The sequence below is a fragment of the Eptatretus burgeri genome, unplaced genomic scaffold (assembly GCF_056783735.1).
Source record: "Eptatretus burgeri isolate ZD-2024b unplaced genomic scaffold, Ebu_testis_v1 Ebu_testis_scaffold_3160, whole genome shotgun sequence".
Taxonomy (NCBI): domain Eukaryota; kingdom Metazoa; phylum Chordata; class Myxini; order Myxiniformes; family Myxinidae; genus Eptatretus; species Eptatretus burgeri.
Window position 1 is genome coordinate 104933 of NW_028225108.1, and position 25068 is coordinate 130000.

Consider the following 25068-nt stretch of genomic DNA (forward strand, 5'->3'; position numbering starts at 1 on the left):
CGAGGTAGCCGAGGAGGCGCTTGATAAAGGATATAATTAAATAAGGCTGTTAATTATTTTCAAAAGGGGTTTTTTAATGAAACCGAACACCCTGTGATCACCGATGCACTCCCTAGGCATTCCCTTCGTATGCATGCAAAGTATCAGGTTGGTAGGTTTCATGGTTTTGAAGTCATGGTGGACACACACACACTGACAAACACATTGACTGACTGAAAGATACACACACACACACACACACTGATATTTATTATTATGGAAGAAGAAAGATCGTGAAACACCCTGCAACCGATCATCATGTTATCAAATCATTCTCATTTGTTGGAATGTCAAAAATTTCATTTAATTATCTCCTTGAGTCATATTGTTTCCACGACATCGAGGGTGCAGCATATCAACCAAAGATTTTCAATGAAGTTGTGTCTTCAATCGGGGTCTTCATCCCCCAGATAACTTGGGGACAGCTTTCATCCTTGAAGAGGTGACAAAGCCCGGTATTGTCCTGCGGTGGAATTACTGGAACCTCCATTGGAATCACTCCAGTAACTCCAGTCCCAAAGAGAGTTGAACCATTTATTCAGGAGAACACGGGAAGAAACAAATTCACAGAACAATACCAAGATGAGGTGTGTAAAAACTTCGGTTTTTAAGTTTGTCTTGTCTCTCACGGCTTTGTTTAAAACACGATCCCAATGTCTAACTGCGGTACTTTTTTAGGCTCCTTGGTGGGTGGTCTGAGCACCTCCTGCACCTGGAGCTGGCAAACTGCCATTGGATCACAAACAAATCCTTGGCATCTGTAATCAAATACTGCCCAAACCTTCGTGACCTGGACCTGTCGTCATGCGATGGAATACCACCTGGAGAGTTCAGGCAGCTCTCGTCCTTGCGGAGGCTACAACGCCTCGTCCTGTACAGAACGCAGATCGATGTAAGCTCTTCACGTAGTTTATGTTCATTTTACTCTCTTGCAATTTTGTCATTTATCCAAGCATTGCAAGTAAATCTTGATTTTTTTTTTAATGGCAATGTTAAAATGCAGATGCAGTGAGGATTGTGAAACCAAAATTAAACACAAGGAACATATGAAACGGGAATTTTGAACATTTCCCGTTTACTTTGCTTCCATAGCCCATTGAGCGAGGCAAGGTCAATGTGGCCTTGGTAGTGCCCTTCTTTAATCGACATGGTCTGCTGCCTGTGAGATTTTTGAGAATCTCCATGAGATTGCAAAGGAGATTGGCAGCTTAATGTCACCTCCATGGTTCATTACCCCCTGCTGGCACGGCACCACAATGGTTTTTAGATCATCAGACTGGTTCTTAGATCTTTAAACTCCATAAAACGTTGATTTCTGGAATAAGCTGCCGAAGTGAGTCTCTCTCTCTCTCTCTCTCTCTCTCTCTCTCTCTCTCTCTCTCTCTCTCTCTCTCTCTCTCTCTCTCTCTCTCTCACTCTCTCTCTCATTGTGCTCCGTGGATGGGAAGGAGATTATTTTACCAGTGTAAAAGGATGACATCGCTCTCCCATCTTGTTTCAGACGAAGAGTCTTCTGTCGATCATTTCCAAGTGCACGGACTTGAGGCATCTCAACCTCGGAGACTGTTCTGAGGTACGTGCACCTCTTTGTTCCACCGCAGAGGTGTTTTACAGTCAAACGATAGTCCATTCTAATTGTGAAGACAAACTGATTTACTTCCAGCTTGGGATGAGTTCATCTGATTTGTTGATATTTTGTTTCCTCGTCACATAAATATAAACAAAGTCTATGTGTGGTTGTGATTAAACATGTTAAAATTTGCATTTTTTGGTTGTTGACCCCCCCTCCCCACCCTCACGAGGGGCATGACGAAAAATGATTGTGTTTTTGTACATTCTTGTCATGTGGTGATCACAACTTCCAAGTTTGGTGAATTTCTGCCCATCTGTTTGGTAGAAAAAAGTGTGACGGACAGACAGACAGAGCCGATTACAATTCCCACCTGTTTTTGAAAAAAGCTTCGGGATAATGAAGGAATTAAATTTTAATCAAAGCTCGTGCCTGAAATAACAAAGGAGACGAGAACTTTATGTTTGTCGGACACTGCCGCTGATGACATCTTTGTTGGAGATTTGTTTGAGTTTGAATGTCCCGTGTGTTGTGGGATTCGCAGAAGCATTTCCTTCCCCTGCAGCAATGGGTGTCACGATGCATGTGCCTCATCTTTCCAACCTCAGGTGGAACATCCCAACACGGTCTTACTCAGTCTGGCCTTAAACTGCCAACAGCTTCGCTCGCTCGACATATGGAGATCCCGTTATCTGACAGAGGTCGGATTGGCACACCTGACATCCCGTTGCAAGGATATTGAGGTACATGGCCCGAGAAAAACACGAATACAATGCTTGAAAGTTTCTGTTATTGAATAAGGAGAAAGCGGTATATTTGGGACAAAGAAATTTAGAGTTTCACATGACATGATGTCGATCGTTCATTATCACATCAAATATAATTTGTATCACAAGGTGACTGAAGTTGAAAGCTTTTGAAGTTTGAAGAAACGGCTTCCCCTCCACTCCCACCTCATGTTTATATGTGTGCTGTGCCTTCCACCAAACAGTGATGACTCCATTTACACCTCACTATCCGAAAACATGGACCAACTTCTATGTTCTCATCCGAACTCTCTCTTCCTCATATGTGGTGATTTAAATTGTCATCATACCAGTTGGCTCAGTGTGGGGACCTCTCTCACCTGTCATGGCACTTCAGCAAAAGCTTTCTGCGACTCATTGGGACTGACTCAATCAGTCAATTTCCCGACCCGGATCTCAACCAATGGTACTTCCAGTGTGAACTTCTGGATCTGATTTTGACAAATTTCCCTGAAAATATCTGCTGTTCTTCCTCCGCTCCAATCGGTTCTTCTGACGACGTCCTTGTCAAAGTGGACATCTCTCTGGCTATTATCAGAGAACCAACTCAGCACCGTCGAGTCTGGCAATTCACTCAAGCCGACTGACAGGGTCTCCAAGCAGCCATTAAACTTATCGCGAACATAGTGAGTTTCATACTCAACGCGTGCACATGAGAGAATAGGAAACAACAACAATTACAACACAATACCCTGGCAATTAGGAATCCGTGTCGTCGGCTATGACCCTTTTGCTTCCGGTTTTTGTCATGGGGAATGATGCGTCCCGGGAGAGAAAGGCATCGTCGGAGACATGAAAGACCCAAATATCAGACATGGTGTATATTTCCTCCACTGATCTTAATAAAGATATCTCCGGCATCATCAAAAAATAATTTTTAATCGTGATTTACATTATTTGATCGCTGATCCCGAATCCAGGCCAAAGTAAGTGGAAATTGCAACATTGAATGTAAGAAGAATTCTACGTTCGCTTCTAGGCTTTGCCTATTCCATATTAGACTGGTATCCTATCGCTACTTTCTCCAACATCAACTCATCCTGGGAATTGTTTCAAAGAAACTTGTTCTCCCTCATGCACAGATTTATCCCCTCTCGTCTTCAATTGTTCTACCATTCCTCCCGCCCATGGTTCACTGAAGCTTGTGGCGAGGCAGTTGTCCTGAAACAACTTGCCTTTGCCTCATGGAAAGCAAACCCAACTGAGGGTAATTTCAGTTCCTTCCAAAAGCTCGGAACAAGTGTGTATCTGCCCTCAGGAGAGCCAGAAAACACCATCTTTCAAATCTCAAGTTTGGACTCTCAAACCTTTATCCCTCCTCCAAATTCTGGTGACATCTCATTAAATCTGAACTCAGGACCCTGGGATCCCAAGCCCACCACCCTAACCATTTAGCCAACTCCAGGCAAGCTTTATACCAAGGCCGCCACCCCCCCCCCCCACCGGGCATCTACTTTCTCAACAATCCTCTGAAAGAAGTCTTTTCATTCAAGCTTCTGGGTCTCACTATCTGCCATGACCTTTCCTGGGAAAGCCACATTTCCAACCTGGCCTCCAAAGCCAGTCGCTGACCGGGAATCCTCCGTCGTGCAAAGTCCTTCCTCGGCCCACCTGAGCTCCTGACTACATACAAAGCTTTCGTCCGCAGCCTGATGGAGTACTGCTCTCCCCTCTGGACAGGTGCTCCGGCCTCTCACCTTTCTCGGCTTCACACTGTGGAAACCAAGGCATTGAGGATCAATGGTATCTCCCGCGATGAGGCTGAGTCTTTGGGCCTCTCACTCTCTCACTGCAGGCAGGTCGGTGGTCTTTCTGTGTTCTACCGTCTCCTCTCCGCTCTCGCCCCCCCGCCACCGCTCTGTCTGACATATGGCCTCCCCTCCCATATTTCCGCAGGGTGCTCAAGGTCTGCCAGCAACCCCCTTTTGGTAAATCTACCAAAATCTACAATCACTGCTCACCTTCACTCTTTCATTCCTCTTTTATTTCTTTCCGCCATTGGAATACACTTCCACACTCTCTTCAATCCCATTCTTCCCTCCAGGCCTTCAAATCAGCTGTTTACCACCACCTCTTATCTTCCCCCATCCAAAACCTCGATCTTTTCTGCCCGTTCATCCATCCATCAGGCTCCTTCAAATTCCCTGCTGTCCTGCCTGAAAGTCCCTGTCGTGTCCATCTTGTATACTCCGTGTTCCCTGCCCAATCCCCATCCATTGTTTTGTCCTTCCTTCTCACACCCCTCTTGTCTCCTGCCCCCCTTGTGCGTTGTTTGCTCGCTGTCATATGAGCTTCGACAATGTATACAAAAAAACCCATAAATACAAACTGACAGGCCAGATCTGGATTCGTACCTGCACTAAAATTGAATCGGCTTGTTCTTCTCACCGAACCGACTCATCCACAAAGTTTCGTCTGAATTCGTCCACAACTTTTTCAGATATCCTGCAAGACGTTGTTTTAGCCCGATCACTCGATGGTGAAAAATCACTTTAAAAATTCTCGGATCCGGATCTGGATTCGGATCTTCACCAAAATTCAATAATTTCATCCTTGTCATGTCCCCAAGCTCTCCACCAAATTTCGTCCACATCCGTCCACAAGTTTTTGAGATATTTTGTTCACAAACATACAGACAGACAGACAGACAGACAGACAGACATAGGTGAAAACATTACTTCCATCCATCTTCGGTGGCAGAGGTAATAATCTTCTCTGAAACAGCTTAACAGAGCGATGCAAAACCTTACAACTTTGATTGAATGTCCACGTGGAAAGAAAGTTTGATAACCATAACGTCATCGATGATGTGGTTTGGCAGCCATGTTGGATTTTAGCAAAACTTAAAAAAAATCTCCTCTCAAACCACCAACCAATCGACGCAAAACTTTAATGGTGTCATCGGCTACCCATGGGGAATAAAGCTTGATAATTAATTAACACATCATCGGCCACGTGTTCTGGCAGCCATGTTGGATTTTAGCGAACACTTTCAAAAATCTTCTCTCAAACCGCCCAACCGGGAAACACAAACCTTTACGTCTGTCGACAAGACATGTGGATTATGTTTGAGAACTAAAACGTCATCAGTCACATGGTGTGGCGTCCATATTGGATTAAAGCAAAATCTTAAAAAGCTCTTTCTCTGAAACCGCTTAACCTTCTGATGGAAAACTTTACAAATATGATCCAATACCATTGCTTCATGCAGTGCGAAAATGATGACGTCATTGGTCACATGCTTTTCTTGGCATCCATATTTAACACAAGAACACACCTTATCTGATCAATGCAAAACTTTATATTTGTGATCGACTTGCCAATTTGAGACAGGTTTTAAAGTTATGATATCAGAGGTCAGTCAGTCAGTCATTTTAAATTGAAAAAGGCTAAGCACATGTAAGTGGTTACCACCCCTATTTTAGGGCAAACCCTGACTTGAGTGGCATTTTTGAAAGTCACAAAGACCACGACTGGTCATGAAATTTGGTTCATTGCACAGACAGTGTTCCATAGGAGCTTAAAATATATCGGTTCATGGGTCGATGATGTATATGACTGAATCTACATATATATGCCCAGTCTTGGCGTTTTTTCTTGTTTCACCTTAAAATATGACATTTATTAGACCATGCAACAATACAACATAAAACATTCTGTATGAAATTTCTCATCTTCTCAAAAGGTTGTCACCCACTGTCTGAGAAAATCAGCATTTGTGTCGGTCAGTGGTGGATTCACATGATATATGCACATTCTGGCATATTTTTATTTTTTCTTGTTTTATTGCCCTTTTAGAGCCTGGGACTATGAAATCCCCTAACAAAATGATGAGTTTATCAATAACTCATATTTACGTGTCTTAAATTATTCCACTTATTACCAATAATCAATGTAAAAAAAATTGAGATGATCCGGATGGATACTTAATTACAGCGACTTGACCGAACTTTCCAACCCAAATGTCCGACTGCACGTCACGTTTTTAAAAAAAATGCTTTTATACTTCGGTGCATCAGATTATTTTAACTAAAATTTATTTACAAATGGGGCACAGTGATACAGATATAATAGTATAAAAAATATTGAAAACATGCACAGCTTTGGTTTTAGAGTAATTTTTCATTTTTGTCCGACTGCACGTCACACTTTTTTTGAATTTGATTAAATTTGATTTGATTTTGAATATTTTGAAAAAATAAATTTTCTTTAAAAAATTTAAAAATATTTTTCCAGGTATTTAAAAAATATTTTATTAATCTAGAAGGCAGTTAAAACAGTTTGGGAGAATTTAGAGAGCTTTTTGTTACTCCCACAATTGATTGAATTGAAAATTTACATCCAAGAATTTGTTCGATAAATCTTCTCTCTTTTAGTGCTTTCCAGCATCTGACAGTCACTGAATAGAGCAGTAATAAAAAAATAGGTATGTATTATTTCTTAATAATCCCAGAAATTGGTATTTTGATTATTAGATTAGTTGCTTGAATAAGTTACATACTATGACCTTCATTTATTTTGCCAAAAAAGAAAAAAAAAGAAAAATTAGGTAATTTCATTGAAAACTCACAAAACCATCAGAATAGGTACCCCTTCTTCAAAGTATCATATTTCGGTATACAGTATTTACGTAATTAAGCTAAACGGTTTTTTGTTCTGAACTCAGTTAGACTTACACTTTCAGGAAAATGTAGTGAGAAGGCAATGGAACAAACTTCATTTTTTGACATTTTTGAAACAGAGTGGAAACCACTTATATGCACTTAGCCAAAAAACAAATCCTTTAAAAATCTTCTTCTCCGAAACCGTTTAACAGATCAACGCAAAACTTCATGTGTGATCGACGAACCATGATAAATATGGTTTGAGAGCAAAATGTCATCGGTCACATGTTCGGGCAGCGATATTGAATTGAAGTTAAAAGCTTTAAAAATCTTCTTCTGTCAAACCACTGAACCATTTGATGCAAAACTATGGGTGTGTCATTGAGTTCCGATGACATGATAAAAGTTTGACAACGAAAACGTCATCGGTTAAGTGGTTTCATAGAGAATGATTTTGAAACGTTTTCCTTCAATCCAACATCGCTGACAAACCATGTGACCTTTGATGTCATTGTGATCACACCTTTTTCCACATGGGTAGTGGACATATTTAAAATTTTGCTTCAATCAGTAAAGTGGTTCCAGAGAAATACATTTTTAAACGTTTTCCTTCCATCAAATATGGCCACTAAATCTCATGAGCGATGACGTCATACTGATAAAACTTCATTCCTCATGGCTTGCATTTTTGTTCACGTAGAAACGACTGCTCGCAGTCATAAGTGGCAGTTCTTGGGATGGACGAGCCATGAGAAATATAGTTTGATAAAATAGGACAGCATCGTCACCGCAACGGGCGGTGTGGGACGGCATCATCATCGGAACAGGCGGCGTGGAATGGCATTGCCGTTGGCAGGAGCGTTGTCCAGTATCCAACCCAACTACTCTAATTGTTATTACTAGTACGTGCCCGTACGTGCAAAAAAAATAAAAAATTCAAAGCGCGACCAAGAAACAACAACCACACAGGCCGTTCCTTCACTCTCGTAAACAACGACCTATGCAGCCACGCCTACGCAGCAACGTGTCCTTTCATTGGTTGGTAAATAAATTCCCATAACTTGGGAAGCACTTGTCCGATTAATATCAAACCTTGAAAAGGCACATCCACAGGGCCCCAGCAATATACCTGGCAAGTTTCAATGAGATCGGACCAGTGGTTGTCGAGAAACAGCGGTCACACACACACACACACACACACACACACACACACACACACACACACACACACACACACACACACACACACAAACGCACATTTCTGGAATTATAGATAGATGTACAGTTAACTACTTTCTCTGCAGTGTGACGCCATTTTCTCGGGGAAAAAAGCACCAAAACAGCAACAAAAAACATCTAAAGGTACCAAAAAAACACCTGTTGTTTAAATTTTGTCTCCTTGCTTATTTTCGATTGTAAGTTATCGTGTGTTTAAAATTTACTTCCTGGTTCAGAGCATACCAGCTCACTCTGATGTAACCGAAATTTATGCACCGTCTAATACGAAAACGATCATAACTTGGGGCATTGTGTTTCTCTATAAATGCGCATATGAAATCAAGAAATTATTAGAATACACGAAGTCATCACTATCCGGAAGTCCGTGCATTGTAACCCGCAATGGGGAACGCGGCTGAGGTTCTCTTCCCCATCGGCCATGCCTACGCAGCAACGTGTCCTGTCATTGGTTGGTAAATAAATGGCCATAACTTGGGAAGCACTTGTCCGATTAATATAAAACCTTGAAAAGGCACATCCTCAGGTCTCAGGCAATATATCTGGCAAGTTTCAATTCGATCGGACCAGTGGTTGTGGAGAAACAGCGGTCACACACACACACACACACACACACACACACACACACACACACACACACACACACACACACACACACACACACACACACACACACACACACACACACACACACACACACACACACACACATTGCTGGAATTATAGATAGATTGTTACGACCTGTTGTTCGGGGCTCACCACTAGGGTAGCACTCGAGTTTCTCCCCAACACCCGGTGCTGAGGCCGCCAACCACAAATAACCCCGTGATCCAATGGACTGTAGTTCTTCCACAGCCGTAGCCACTTGATTTAGACTGCCGGCTTTGCAGCGTTATGCTTCTCTGTGTCCACGATACCTTTCTATTGGCAAGGCAACCTAATTGGAGGTCACAGCCTCGGCAACACACCTGGTGATCTTCTGCTGAGCGGAACAGGTCGGTGCTGCACCTGCTAATAGAGCAAATCAGGTGGGGTACAACTTCGCGTTAAACTATACTTGCACATTGTGTCGGACGAACAAAGGAAAAGACAACTGAGACAGGTTGGAAATAACAACAAATAATTATTTATTTACACACACACAAGCAATCATTTAACAGCGAAACATTTTCATTACATCATCCACCGAAGGTGGATGATGGTTATGTTTTCATCCCTGTCTATCTGTGTGCTTGTTTGTTTGGCTATTTGTTTCTTTCTTTGCAAACAAGATATCTCAAAAAGTTGTGGACGGATTCGGCCGAAACATGTCCTCATCCAGAGAAGGCAAAAAAAAAAAAAATCAGTGGGATGCAAAACATAAACTGATCAGCCTGACGGAGGTATGCTCTCGACCGAGTGCCCTTCTCGTTTATACAACATTTATCTTGTGACTTTCAACAACCAACTCTCCTCCTCTCATGACACTCCCTGCCCTCCCCTTTCCTCATCGTTTTAAATCCCCTTTTTTCTTCCTGCCAGCGTCTTGATAACTTAGAATACTGAATGGTTTTGTTTGGCTTGTTATATTGTCAAGTTATATTTTTTCGGAAACACTCTGGTGGCCATAATGCCTCTCTAATTGTACAATACAGGTCTTGAATTAATAGGAATTTTAAAACTGCACACAATACTTATGTTGATTTAATTGTTCCACACAGGACCTGGACCTTGGCTGCTGTATGAATGTGCGGGCAGACGGTGGTGCTCTCGGTGAGATGGCGCGAAAGCTGCCCAGACTGCGCCGACTGGTGTTAACGGCTAACTGCTCCGTCACCGACCATGACCTCGAATTGCTCGCCAATCACTGCCCTTTACTGGAGAAGTTGGACATACTGGGTACGGTAATTGAGGGGATTATGGGAACTGATGTGGATGGACCCAAGAGGGTCACAAAGGTTGCTCGATGTGTAAGGAAAATAAAAATTTCAAGTCGAAACGAGAACGGCACTCGGTGGAGTGTGAACCTCTTCCAGACTGAACCGTTTACATTTTGTAGTCCAGTGATAGGCTGGATCTTCATCCGGACCTGAACCAAAATCGAATCTGCGTGTTCTTATCACCTGCACAACTCATCCACCAAGTTTCATCCGAATCCGTCCATGTAAAGTTTTGAGATATCGTTTTGGACACCCGATCTCTCAATGTTGAAGAACCACTCAAAAAATTCTCGTATCCGGTTCCAGATATTCACCAAAATTGAATAATTTCGTCCTTATCGTCCTGGTGGATGATTGCGCTCCACTGAGTGCTGTTGTACTGTAGTTTAGTGCTGTGTCAACTGCACATCAAAGCTCCAGATGACTGTGAGCTATTTTCACCCTTGTTACCTTCGCAAACTTTGTTGCGAAGGTTCTGTTTTGATCGCTGTATATTTATTTATTTATTTATTTATTTGTGAATATGTGTGTTTGTTTGTTTGTTTGTTATTCGCATAACTCCAAAAGTATTGAACTCAATTGCAGAAAATTTGGTGGGATGATTGGTTATTATCCGAGGACCATTTGATTAGATTTTGGGAGCGATCGGGTCAAAGGTCAAGGTCAAGGTCATGAAAAGGTCAAAATCGTCTTTTTACCAAAGCGCGGTCAATTTGTATCCAATTTGCATGCAGCTCATGCCAGAAAGTTCAGAATTCAATGCCCCATCTTGTGATATGTGACATGACACAATGACGTAATAACCCTTATTAGCGGTTGGGAGTCAAAGGTCGGGGGGGGGGGTCACGACATTGCAAAATGTGCGGTTTTAGTCATAACACGGTCAATTCTTATCGGATTTGCATGAAACCAACACCAAAATGTTGACTGTTCTGTTCCCCACACTCTAATACCAATTACAAAATTAAGAGTACAAAGGTCAAGGTCGATGTCATGAAAAGGTCAAAATCGTCATTTTTGTACAATGAATGTTTGTTTGTTCACAATAAATAACTTATTTCGAAAAACAGAAACTCGTGTGTGCTAAATGCCCCTAAAATGCCAGAAAATAATTTATTATAATGTGACCAGTTGTCATCAGATTGACTTGACACTGACACCCAAAAAGGTCAGGGAGTTCATACAGAAATTGTACAATTTACGTGAATCAGGGTCAAACAGCAGGAAATTTAATGTTTTTAATCCATCACAACACATATGAGATGGCAGATGTGGTATGGGATTAAATACCCTCACAATCAACGGTTTCGGGGCGGTGGGGGGCAAGATGTGGCGTTGGCGAAGGTATGCGCTCTACTGAGTGCCCGTTCTAGTTGGTCATTCATTGGAGTGATTATATCTGTGTGCGTGTTGCAGGTGCTTCACTGGTGACCCCTGGAGGGATTTTTCACCTGCTCGATACCTGTCGGCATATGCGCTTCCTCGACATTTCCTTGTGCTCCCGGGTGGATGAGGGGATGGCCTTCCGACTAGAACATCGCTTTCCGCACGTCTACATCAGGTATACCGGCTACCAGTGAGGTCACATGACCCATTCAGAGCCACAAACATCTGAGGAGCACTCTGATCCATGCATGAGAAACCGATTGTATCATGTCGGTGATGATCCTCCAAATGCTGAACTTAATTAGAACCAAAGCTACAAGTGTGGTGTTATCAACACTTTTATTAAATGTGACGTTTTACGAATGATTTTTTTTTGTTTATGAGAGATCACCTGAAAGGATTCCTTTTTATTTATCAATATAATCCTCCAAACGTTCAAATTGATGAATGTTGTGCCAATTAATGTTACCAAACTCACAACACCCTTTTTGGAGTGTTACTCTTTCACCTTTCACCCCTGCAGGTTTTGACATCAGATGCAAACACTCATTGTTTTATTTTCTCCATGGTCTACATGGTTCGTGGAGGATTTTCGGACCTCCCTGGGAAGAGGTACAAAATCTAGAACGTTCCGCCATCACGATCAGTTTCGTCGTGTAATGTTCTGTTGACAAGGCCTTCAGCTGAGCGAAGGTTTTCCATGTTGGCGGGGCTGGGTCACACAAGTTCTTCACTAACTTTGAACGAGTTTGCTCCCAAAACGGCCAAAAATAAACTCGCCCGCAGATCTTCATCAATCCGGTTTGCCGCCAAAAACGCGTTGCCTCCGTCCGTGTCATCTTCGAACAACTCCACTTTTTCCTCGAAAGGCCCAATATTCCCAAACACCAAATATTCCCCAATGGACGGTTCGCCAGTTTGGAATTTGCACAGGGTGCTGGAGATAGCTCTACGCATACGATTGATGAAAGCTCAGGTCAGGTATGGGAGCATGCGCCGGAGCAGCGCGTCATTGCGTCCACTTCTCACGTGATACTCCAGGGACCTCCGTCTGGCCATCCTCCAGGCAGATGTCTGGCCCATCCCCATCTCCTTGAGACGGTTGGTTGGTCGGACGTTCAGTTTGTTGCTCGGTCAGTCGGTCATGAGGGGGACATTCAGAGGGTGATTTGGTCTCCACAACGTTTCCGACGGACTGGGAGCCGACCGGACGTGAGCACGTCGGGGCTGCTTCAGGAAGCGACGAGGAGCGGCACCCCGACGTCGAAAGGGTGTCGCTGTAGCCCAGGTCGTGCTGAAAAACGCACCAGGTAAGCACGTCCTCCCCATGGGCACGCGTTCGTGCCGTTCCACCATCGGCACAAGGTCCCCGAGTCTTCTCACGCACGCATGGTAATCACTTAAGAACTGAAGGTCCATGTCGACCGGGGAAGAATCCGTGGGGTCGCACGGTGAGCTGTTCGACGGTCCATATATCTGGCTCGATGATCCTAATACCTGGCTTGAAGGTCAGTACACCTGGCTTGAAGGTCACTACACCTGGATCGAAGGTCCGTATACTTGACTTGAAGGTCCATATACCTGGGTCAAAGGTCCACACACGTGGCTCGAAGGTCCATACACCTGGATCGAAGGTCCACATGAGGTTGAAAAGAAGAGGTGGTGACGTTGTCGCATGGACTCTGATAAAGATGGATTGATATCAACCCCGCAGGGACAGCGTGTAACGAGCAAGCACAATTACATGGAGAGACCGTTCAAAGTGCACGTGGAATGATGAGAACAATGGAAGTGTCAATGAACAGGAAACAATGGATACACAGTATGGATGTGTGCGAAGATAGCAGAGAGCAAGGCACTGATGAGGTTTATTGGAAGACCTGTGTTCGATTCCCAGGTTGGTCGAGTAATTTCCCCACATATGCATATCACATGAGAACAATGCAAATATTCCTTTGTTGAAAAGAGTTTTTGGTTTTGTTTCCAAAGAATCATTTTGTAACTATTATGAGCGAACGCACTGAGCTTCATACTTAACGCGTGCACGTGAGAGAATAGGAAACAACAACAACACAATACCCCTGGCTATTTGGAATCCGTGTCATTGGATATGACCTTTTGCTTCCGGTTGTTTTTAAGCGCTGTGCGGTGTATAAACACGATCGGGTTTTATTTCTATCTTGTGAATATTACTTAACGCGTGCACATGAGAGAATAGGAAACAACAAAAACAACACAATACCCTGGCAATTGTGAATCCGTGTCGTTGGCTATGACCATTTTGCTTCCGTTTATGTTTTGTTTCTGGTTTTTTTTTTGTTTCCGGTTTTTGTCATGGGGAATGATGCATGCCGGGAGATCATGCCCGGAAGTGTTTATTTATTTATTCAATTACTTTTTTCCCAAAGTTAATTTTATCCTTCCGAAAGTGATTTTTTTCATGACAGGAAGTGTTTATTTAGTATTTAACATTACCGGGAGTGATTTTTGAAACTCTTTCCGGAACTTTTAATTTATTTTATTCTTGACTCAAAGTGATCGTTTATTTATTTATTTATTCAATTATTTTTTTTCCCAAAGTGAATTTTAATTAAGATATCTCCCGCATCATCAAAAAATATTTTTTAATCGTGATTTACATTATTTGTTCGCTGATCCCGAATCCAGGCCGAAGTAACCGGAAATTACGTCACAATCATCAGCTGTGCGGCGCTTACACGTACCACGGTCTAGTTTGCAAGTATACAGTTGGGAACAAGTTTTATGTAAAGTCAGAAGCGAATGTAAGAAGAATTCTACGTTCGCTTCTTGGCTTTGCCTATTCCATATTATTAATAACACAATTTTATAAGTTGTCCGAAAGACTATTTAGAAGGATCATGTTTTGGATGAAAGATTTATTACAGAAAGTCGAAACATCAGCATCTTGATCCTAACAACAACAACAACGACTGCCGTTATTTCGTCACGTGCCTTGAGTTAACCAATAGCGAGACACGAAATGGAGGCTCCTCCTTCATGACTCGCTCAGAGTGTATTTCGGGAATAACTGAACTTCAAATGAAGTAATCTTTCAACAGTAACGTGAACTTTTCAAAACTTTAAAGTAAATGTCAGAATATATTTAAAAATTAATGAAAGACGTTTTGTAAAGGTGTTCTCAATGCGAGGATGTCTCCAGGTGTTCAGTATTTAAGGAGATCCGGATACTCCACACGATATACTATTAGTAATAGGGTTTTTGGGGTGGAATTGGCTGCAACACACATTCCCACGTGGTGGGAATGGACTCCGGGAGCATGAGAGGATTTCCAGAGGCCCCCCACAGAGGGGCGTGAGAGGGCTTTTGGTCAATTAAATGAAATATATATATTTTTTTTAAAGATTTTTTTAAAAATAAAAATAAAACCTTTTTTGAAAAATTTAAAAATGACCAAAAAAAAAAAGTTAAAAAAAAAAAAATTGCCAAAAGCCCGAGGTAAAAATCAATGACCAAACATTCTCGATCCAATTTCAACCATCGCAGGACAGGTTGGTGAGAAATCGAATTGTAAAAAAAAGAGTAAAAGTGTAAAATGTGACACAGGCACGATGGGCCAGCTGGCCAGTTCACACGTTTCATTTATTTGCAAATATCACCACAACACCGATGAAACACGGGAAATGTGGCAAATGTAGATTTTCGTAGATCGTGGAAAGAATTTAACGAGTAAAATGTTCTCTGATAAAAGATTGTCGGTTTTTCAGTGACACCACGTGAGAACGTGATGACGTCATCGGAACGGAACAAGCCGCCATTTCCGTACGTTGGGGGCGGAGTCAACGGCAACGGACTTCTCATCACGTGTTCCTGGTCACGAGGTTTGTGTGAAATGATCGAGTCGGCCTTGATACAGGAGGAGTGGAGGCCTCACAATTACAAGGTTTTCCTCCCTTTTTCCTGAACCTTCCAGGTCGTTGAGCGTTACCTCAGTTTCCCCTTCCAGACAAACAACAATGATGAACCTAATTGGAGGATGGCTTCGACGTCGTTTCTTCGGGTAAGGACCGGGGTTTCTTCAGGGAGGGAAATCTAAATATCGGATGTACCAGAAAAAGTCGTCGTCGCTTCGCTGACGGATTTAATCAAATGACGTCATGTTGTTCTTCACGAACATTCTGCTCCATTCACTCGATCATTCCCCTGAGGTGATCTCACGTCTGCTCGGAAGTCAGATCATAAAAGATAACTTACCATAACAAGAACACACGATGTAATACACTTGTACCAAACTATATTTTGCGATCTGATCAAAGATGACCGATTGGGAGACGAGACTGGCAGCCATTTTGTTGTGAATCAATATGGGCTCGTTCTTCAACTCCAACAGTTAAATTCTCAAGACTGTTGCGGAAATGGGCCCTCAGTGGGTTATTAAATATAGGATAAGCCCAGATCCCCGTTTAAATGCATGTTTAGCCGGGTTGTTCGGTAATTGGACGTTACACGTGTGTCGGGAGGTGTAGCAGGCTGTCCAGTGTTCGTGCAGTGGTGGTGTACCGGGAGGCGCCTTGCTTCTTTTTCCTTCCCTTCTCCGAACTAGCCCCGCCCAGCGCTCTGACAGTCTCGGTCGGCGGCCGATTGGTGGAGGGCAGCTGCGGTCTCGAGCGATGGACCAATCACGGGTCCCCGGGGGAGTGTCCAGAAGAGCGAGCGCCGGGAAGGCAAGGAAGGAACTGCATGAGGTCAGTCTGCCTTCTGCTGGATGAGAGGCTGCTAGTGTCGAGTCTGCGATCTGCTTGATGAGGAGTGACTTGATGGCTGTTCCTCCTCGGCGATGGACCCAGCGTGCAGGTCGTCCCCAAGTTCATCCTGAATCCAACCACAGAGCCTCCGACTGTCTTTGCTCCCGGCACGGCTCGACACGTTTTTCCATCCCGTCGATCCGCCTGCGGAGCCCAACACCCCGATTTGGCCTCGTCTGGTGAGCAGGCCAGGCCTGGATTTGTATGCTGGACCTTGTGAAAAGCCAGCTGGAGCACACCGTGGTGGATCTTTCGCTCTTGTGTCGTCGACCTTTCGGGGGCTGAACGCGCTGAGGCTGGTGCGTGAGCGGTGCGACAAAAGGTCTACGCCGCCATCTTGCCACGCGGCGTGTTCGAGCTTGGACGCTCAAATCCGTTGACATCGGCTTGTCACGAGCCGCATTCGTGCCTTTGACACCTTTCCTCTCGTCCATGAGGCATCACCAAGTAATCTGTGTCTTGTCTGCATGTTGTCTGAGGTTTACTTCGCTTGGGCACCCTTCGAAACCCATAATCCGGAGCACCCTAGTTAAGAGCGGGTTATGGATTAATTATAACATTGTCCTGAATGTTTTGCTTGTGTCGTGTTCCCCGATTTGTCCCCAATAAATCTGGCTGATTCATATGAAAGTTGCCGCCTTGAGTTTATTCGTGCCGTGCTGAAGAACAATTCGCTCGATTTGTATTTAAAACCAAAATGGTTACGGACTGGCAGACTTCGCTCGGTCTCTGACAAACCCAGTCTGTAACCGGGGTCTATTTCCCCAACTGGCAAGGCACAGGTGTACTTTGGTATCGTGATCTGAGGCACGTAACTCGAGACCTGTGCCGAACGAGCCGGCATTATAAACCCTGAGACGGCGGTGCTGTTAAGTGACGCCGAATCTTCAACATTTGGCTGTCAAGAGTGGGGTGCGAATCCCGACACCGCCCAATCTTCAACAATACAACGGGGGCGATGACATTTTATGTTTTTTCCTTGATAACAGGGGAAGGCAAATATTTACAAAGACGCAACAAAGGATACAGTTTGGACTTCCACTGATATAACAAACTTACACACAGTTTACTTACACAAAGACAGGCGCCATCAGAAACGTACTCTGAGGAAAGTTGGAGAGTAACAGAGAGAGAGAGAGAACGAGATGTTGGCAACCTCTTGTACCTGGCATGGCTGATGGGCCCCTGCTTCCCAATCGCTTAGGAGAGGGAGGAGAAGAGGAAAACTGAGGATGTCAAAGGTGCGTAGTCAGAGGAGGTGCATTGAAATGCCGATGAGGTGCATAGAAGGTAAAATGAAAAGAGTTACTTGTCTGTGGGGTCTCTCTGAAAGAACGGTTGTCGGGACTGCCCTTGCCGATTGCTCTTCTGTGTCCACAGCATATGACAGATTGTGTGAGAAGATCGCTTAATAATGATGTGTGAGGAAGTCTGTAAATGTAACTGTATCTCAGATTACCCAAATAGATGCGCTCAGCATGACGCCTGGATCGCTCATTCGCCCAGCGCTCCGCTACACCTGCTCAGCTCTCTTCCCCGTGCCATGCAGCCGACCTTGCCAAAAGCAGATCTCTCTCTGTCTCTCTGTCTCTCTCTTTGTCTCTGTCTCTCTCTGTCTCTGTCTCTCTCTCGATGTGGCTCTCTCTCTCTGTCTCTCTCTCTCTCTCTCTCTCTCTCTCTCTCTCTCTCTCTCTCTCTCTCTCTCTCTCTCTCTCTCTCTCTCTCTCTCTCTCTCTCTCTCTCTCTCTCTGTCTTTCCCTCTCTCCAACAACCCAGAACTGAACTAAGACCCAGGAACTACGACCACTCCTTCGCAGGGTATTTTGTAGCCCAACGTCGGATCAGGACAGTCAGTCGGTGTTTCCCAACTCCCCCATTGGTACACGGACACTTTCCCGAGTATTAGCCCCGCCCTTGCAAAGACGACACGGAAATGGCCCCATTCGTTCTGTCCCTCACCACCCGACTCATCTCTGTGATCAACATGGGGCGAGGGTATTTGGTGGCGCTCCCTCGCCACGAACGTGCGTTGGACACCAAATGGGGGCCGCAACCGAGCGGAGCACTCGGGTTATCCTTGCGATGTTGAACAGTTTCAAGCACATACTTGCGCTTTGAGCTCCATGCCAAAATGTTCCAAATACAAGCATCTGTAATGGAATGTGGCGTCCATTGTTTTTTTTTTTTGTATAACATGTTGAGGCTCGTGGAAGAGCGAACACACAGAACATACAGCAAGACAGGGGGCAAGAGGGGTGGGAGAGGGAAGCACAAAATAGTGGAGAACAGAGACAACAGGAGATCTGTGGAAGGGAGAGGGATGGGGCGGGGTACCCGGGGTAAACAATATGGTACCACAGGGACTTTCAGGAAGGAAAACAGGGAATTCGAAGGAGGTGGGTTTGGGGTGGATTAACGGGGGAAGAAAAGATCGTGATTTTGAATGGGTGAAGATATGAGATGGTGGTGAACAGTTGTTTTGAAGACCTGGAGGGAGGAGTGGGATTGAAGAGAGTGTGGGAGTTTGTTGAGGAGGTGGTAAAAGGAGGAATGAAAGAGTGAAGGTGAGCAGTGATTCTTGATTTTGGCAGTTTCACCAGAAGGGGATTTTTGGCGGACCTTGAACACCCTGCGGAACTATAGAGGGGACAGAGCACAGACAGAGCAGGGGGAGCAAAGCCTGAGAGGAGATGGTAGAAGACAGAAAGACGACAGACCTGTCTCCGGTGAGAGCTTGAGAGACCTAAATACTCAGCTTCATCGTGGGAGATACCAATGATTCTAAAAGCCTAAGTTTCCACAGAGTGAAGTCGAGCTGGATGCGAGGCAGACGCACCATCACAGAGGGGAGAGCAGTACTGCACCAGGCTGAGGTTGGAAGCTTTGTAAGTGGTTTGGAAGCTCAGATGTGCCAAGGACCAAGGAAGGACATTGCACGACGTCGGATTCCCAGTGGGCGACTGGCTTTGGAGACGAGCTTGTGTCGAGGCATCGATCACCCTTTACTGAGGCATGAAGACGTCGATGTACTTGAGAGAAAATTGTTTATTGTCTATCAATACGTGCGCACGGAAAACACACTCCAGGCGCAACAAATTGCGTTTGAGGAACCTGGAGAGTGTTCTCCCAAATAGTCGAGTCACTCCCTTATATTTGGCTTTTTTTATCTCCAACAAATTCCACTACACACAATTCCTTCTTTTCATCCCAAGAGCCAGCTGGATTGCCAACTGGCTTACATCCTGGTGATATATATATATATCAATGTGATAAGCAAGATCAAAGGTTTTCCTCCCAGATTCTGCTGCACAATGCTCCCTTGAATCACTCAAGTATGACCCTACTTATCTCACACACAATGTCCCAAGCAGGAATATATTTTAATTAACTGCAGGCGAGTGAATTGAGTTGGGAAGAAACAAAAGCTTTCAAGAAAAAGCTACAAATCCCAACACTTGGAGATGTGGCTTTCCCAGAAATGAGCATGACAGAAGGTGAGACCCAAAAGCTCGAATGAAAGGACTTCTTCAAGGGAATTGTTGAGAAAGTAGATGGGAGGTGGGGGGGGGGGCTCCAAACGGTCCTTTCGGAGAGACTTCGTGAGAGTGTGAGATTTGTCAGAATTGAAAGACATATTCCAAGTGTTTGACCAGCTTGTGATTTTATCCAGATCTGCAGAGAGTGAAGAGGATGCTGTCTGCCGTGTAAACTGTATTTATATTTTCATTTCTAATATGCCCAACGCCTTCTTCAAAGCTGCAAAAGTTTGATTTTGGAATTCAATATGGGTGGCACACATAGATTTTCTTAGATCTGTCAGCATTTCGCGAGTAAAATGGACCATGGTAAAATGAGAGTAGGTTTTTGAGTGATACATTGGGGGGGGAAGGTAATGAGATAATCTGAGTTCCTGATAACAAGTGCAATTAATAAATGACCACGTGATCTACGCGTGCTGGATCGCGATTGTGGATTTTATTCAAACTTCTGCATGTAATACACTTGCATGTTGAGCCTGCTCTCCATTCCTGCCGAACAGGACCAGCAGTAACCAACGGCGTGGAGATGCACCAGGACTGCAGGAAGACCCTGAAGGTTTGTTCACACAGCCGTCTCATCTCGAGCTGTCTCAACACATGTGCCATGTTCTGGACATGAGCTCCCATGTTGGAGGATGCGATTCCATCTGGAACGTGGTGGGTCCGATTGACATATTTTCCCTCTCCGGAGACTTCACGCATGTGGCCGTGCCGAGAACATGTGGGTCGTGGTGGGACCGCTTGTCCCAATGGACACCCGGACGTTGTCCCAAGAATCCCGAGTGGTTTAAAAGCCAGGATTTCATCGAGTTACTTTTCGACGTGCCCGTCTTCCCCACCAGGGTCAAGGTCGTGGAGTCATACCACCCTAGGCATGTGGTTCGGATTCTGGCCAGGTCCTGGGATGAAGGTGAAGACTCTGCTGTGTGCAGGTACCAATGACCCTTTTCGTTTAAATCTCCAAGGGCTCTTAAAGTCTTAATGCTCGTGAGTCCAAAAGGGACAAAATGACCAATTATCGTTTGCTTTGGGAGTATGTTTACCCACTCACTGGTCTTACATGATGATAACGGGATTTCAAGAACATCTTCGTTTTATAAATGGACGAGTTACCCGGTTTTTATAACATTTGATCCACAGGTAGTGGACAAAATATTGGAAATGAGTGCAGATTGAAAGCAACGGCGACCACACAGGTGTGGCCCACGTGTTAATTAAGCAACTGACATCCCAGCATGCTTAGGGTCATGTGTAAAATGCTGTACAGGTCTGGTTACCTCTAATTATGGCTGGCATGGCTGCAAGAGGAAAAACCTCAGTGATGAGTTTATCTCCCTTTTAGTAGCTTGTTAGTCTTGTTGTATTTATTCTTCGTTCTTTATTTTCCCCCGATCTCATCTGTTTGTTTATCTTTTACTTTTTCTTCGGTTCGTCTTGTGTTCGGTTCATCTTTCCCTTACTACTGTTTCCCGACCTTCCTCCTGTCTGGTAGGCCTTGTCCACCAGCCAGGAAGTTCGCCTCACGCTTCCTTGCCACCACCTCAATCCCTCCCCCCCCTCTTTCCTAGTGTTGTCCCTGCCCTCCACAGGACTCCGGCATGGTGAGCAGGTGCCATAACTGTGTCCGATTCAAGTTTGATAAAGCAGGACCCGTTCCAGGGTCTGCTGGAGTTCAAGGCTCAGGATTTTTTTGTTCCCCATTGGCCAGCGGATTTGAGGTAACCTCTCATTCAGCTGAAAGGCTTTCCGACTTTTGGGTGAGGTGGACTGCTGCTCTGTCAACGGGGTCTCTTGCTGAATGGGCAGTCGAAGCCCTCTCTAACCATGAGAGGGTAGTGACGGCCATCCTCCACAATGAGAGTGTTATTGATCATGATGTGCAGTATTGGTTGGCTTGATATTGTTGCGAATTCTGGCCCGTCCGGCGTGCGATCGGCCGCTTGACTCGAATGGCGACCGTGTCGCCCACCGGAACGGACAATTCAGTCATGACCCTCTTGGAACTATCGCCATGGAGCTAGTCACGGGTGGGGGTTTAACCTCACCACAACCCAGTCCGCATTCTACCCACGCGAAATAGGGTGAATCGCCGAAAGTCGATGTACCGAAGTACTCGCACGGGTAAACTACCGAGGGTTGTAACACGCCACAGGTCGACTCCGGACACGAACCGCTTAAGCAGCTCGTTCCGTGCTACAGGGATAACCGAGCGTAGTTATCATCTACCTTGACGGTTCAGATTCTTTACCGGGTGTTTTAAACCCACTATCAATCCCTTACGTGATGCAAGATGGAGATTCAACAAAGGAAAGGACGAAGCGAAACGGGGGAACAATTGGACAAGCACATTTAATGCGCGACACACGGAAGCACGTATTTCCATTCAGAAACAATTAATCATGCACGTATACAGAGGCAAGAACAAAAGCAAGAACGAAACGTAGAGCGACACCCGAATATAATAATTACACTCCCACTTATGCAGGTCTAAACTTGACTGGCGCCACACACACACATTTACACAAAACCCAAAGAAACAAAAGTGGCGACTTCCCTTTTTGCGCACCGAGTCCTTCTCGCGCGCCCTCACCTTTCAGCTGATCCGGCGTGGTCGGTGAGCTCGTGCTTCGCGCCGGCATGTGTTGGCCGCTTGACGCCACGGACGGGGTTTTGCGGAACGAACGGGGTTTTCCGGCGCTATCTCGGTGCGGACGGGGGGGGGCGTGAAGAAACCGTCGATACTTGGGGCCGAGAGAGGGGAATGGCAGACGCTCCGTCCCACCAGCGTGGTCTCGGGACCGCACCGACTCCGACTGACCCTCCGACCAGGAACTCTCGAGCAGGAGCTTCCTCTCTCTCTCACCACACCGTCATGAACAAAGGGATCAAGCGCGACGAACTCTCCTCGTCCGCCCCCTTTTGTAGCGCGGGGCTCCTCCCTTTTGCTCCGCCCCGTTCTTCGCTCCACCCCTCTTCGAGGCGTTTCGAGAAAGGTCTCGACAGGGGCGTTTCTCCTCCCTGATTGCGTCACACCGCGCATCCACCAATCGGGAGCGAGCTGCCCCACCCCTCTTCCTTCTCACCAAGCGCGATGACCATCAGGCTGGAGATTCAGGCGGGAGATTCCGGCGGGAGATATTCAGGCGGGAGACCTCTCCCCCGGGCTCCCGCAAGAACCTTCAGTGCACAAGCCCGCGTCCCTCACCCGTCCCACGAAGATCGTGGCCGCGCGGTGGATGTAGGATGGCGTTCGTAAGGTGGGTGGTGGCGAAGATGGTGGTGGGGAAGGTTTTTGAAGGTGGTGTGAATGGCACGGTTGTTGAGATGTTGGTTGTGGAGAGGTTGGTGGCGATGGTTGGCATTGTGGTTGCACCAAAATAACGACAGCAAAAGAAAAACGGCTAACTAAAGCGTCGCAGCCCGAATGAATCACACATATTCCCTCAAAACAACGGGTGTTGGCTAACGACACATGACCTTCGCGATATATCGAACCTGAGCACCTTTCTGGTGTATTGCAAATTTCCACAGCCGTAACAATATGTTGAAGTGAAGACCCCACCATGATATATCTGAAATGGTCTGGGTATATGGATTCGGGATTTGGCAACATTGAGTTAAGCTTCAGGTCAAGGAGGAGGGGACGGTGACTCATATCCCTAATGGGATAATCATTGGAATGGATCGTGAGCAAGTGTTTTAGCAGGATGGCGCAGATGCGGACAGGATGACAATTCCCCCATCCACAGAGCATGTGAGTTCACCCACTGGTTTCATGAACATGACACTGATGTTATCCACATGTCATGGCCTTCTCAGTCTCCAGATCTGAACCTATTATCGAGCATTGATGGGACATTGAGGAACGACGTCTGAGACAGCGTTTTCCACCTCCATCAAATAGGTGTGAGTTGATTGACTTTGTCGTGGAAGAATGGTGCCACATCCCTCCTGAAGAATTCCAGACCTTGCTGGACTCTGCCACATCACATATGGGCCGTACCGGCCGCACGTGGTGGCCCAAGCCCTGTAAAGTGACTTTACATTGGTGTTTTCATTGTTTTGTCCACTTCCTGCACGTTTTTAACATGTCTCGTCCTTCCTCCAACTCCCGATTGTCAATCCCTAAATCCTCTGCCCCTCACCATCCCAATCCCCCCTGCAAATCCGTTAATTGAGGCTCTTCAATTTGAAGACCACTTTGTGGTTGACAAATCACATTTGAAGACCACTTTGTGGTCGACAAATCCAAGTGATTGAATGCTTTTCCGGATGTCGCATGGAGATGTACCCAGAAAGCCTGGTGTTGGCTTCATGGTTAAGGTGGCTGGCTGAAGATCCCAGGTTGAAATAACACCAGGTCGGTTGACTCAGCCTGTCATCCTTCTTTGGTCAGAAAAATGAGTGCCAGATTACAGGGGCACTGCATCAGCGGCACAGTTCAGAAAATTATGCAACCAGCAGCCAGAGGCTGCATATAAATCAACAACAACAACATGTACCTTGTCTCGCTGGACGAGAACAAATGGTCTCTTTGGACCGAACAAATGGTCTCGTTGCCATCTGCACTTGTTTTAATCACACAATGAAGGAGTTGTTCAGCTATCACACCAGGAGTGTGGGTGTGGCGTGGTGTGGTCTGTGGTGTGTTGTTTCGCCACTCAACTGCAGTGTGGGAGTAATAGAGATGGAGTAAAGTTGACCTCTTTACCATAATTGTCCGATTGCAGTTCTTCTTTGTCCGTATGCAGCACAGGGCTTCGGGGTAGCGTCATTGGCTGAGGGTGCGGCTGAGCCACTGATGCAGTGCCACTAACTTGACCATGGTGTTGGCAATAGCTCGCCTCTTCACGAAAGACACCATGGGCTCTTTACCGTCCATCCGAGGGACGACACACTGCCTGTGAAACACCAGGATGACATTTTGTAACTGGGTCGGGATTCAAACCCAGGCAAGACGGCTTGAAGGTGAGTGTGTGTACCTCTGGAGTCGAGACCATCCTGTCAGCCCCCTATTGTACTGTAAGATCTTCATCCTCAAGTCATTACTTGTCACACAGCTAAAGGGGATCGTTGTGTAAATTTTGAAAACAACATCAAGTTTCATTCATTTATTTGTTAATTTATTTAATAATGGGAGTCATGTCCTTTTACACATCCGTTTGTATCACATTGGAGATGTTG

General features: G+C 45.3%; 1 protein-coding gene across 8 annotated transcripts in view; it reads left to right on the forward strand.

Annotated features, from left to right (window-relative positions):
• LOC147006617 (F-box/LRR-repeat protein 4-like) overlaps positions 1–25068 on the forward strand; it is a 56768-nt gene that overhangs the window by 21174 nt on the left and 10526 nt on the right. For 7 of the 8 annotated variants that reach the window (XR_015054715.1, XM_085868380.1, XM_085868376.1 and 4 more), the window contains 6 exons: positions 718–931; positions 1541–1612; positions 2218–2352; positions 9956–10133; positions 11591–11735; positions 20385–20816. Coding sequence is in view for 7 of the 8 variants with exons in the window: in XM_085868380.1 (XP_085724506.1) it covers positions 718–931; positions 1541–1612; positions 2218–2352; positions 9956–10133; positions 11591–11735; positions 20385–20816 (1176 nt within the window). In the remaining variant the exon portion in view is untranslated. The remainder of the gene's footprint in view (positions 1–717; positions 932–1540; positions 1613–2217; positions 2353–9955; positions 10134–11590; positions 11736–20384; positions 20817–25068) is intronic. The other variant, XM_085868377.1, reaches the window with a different exon arrangement.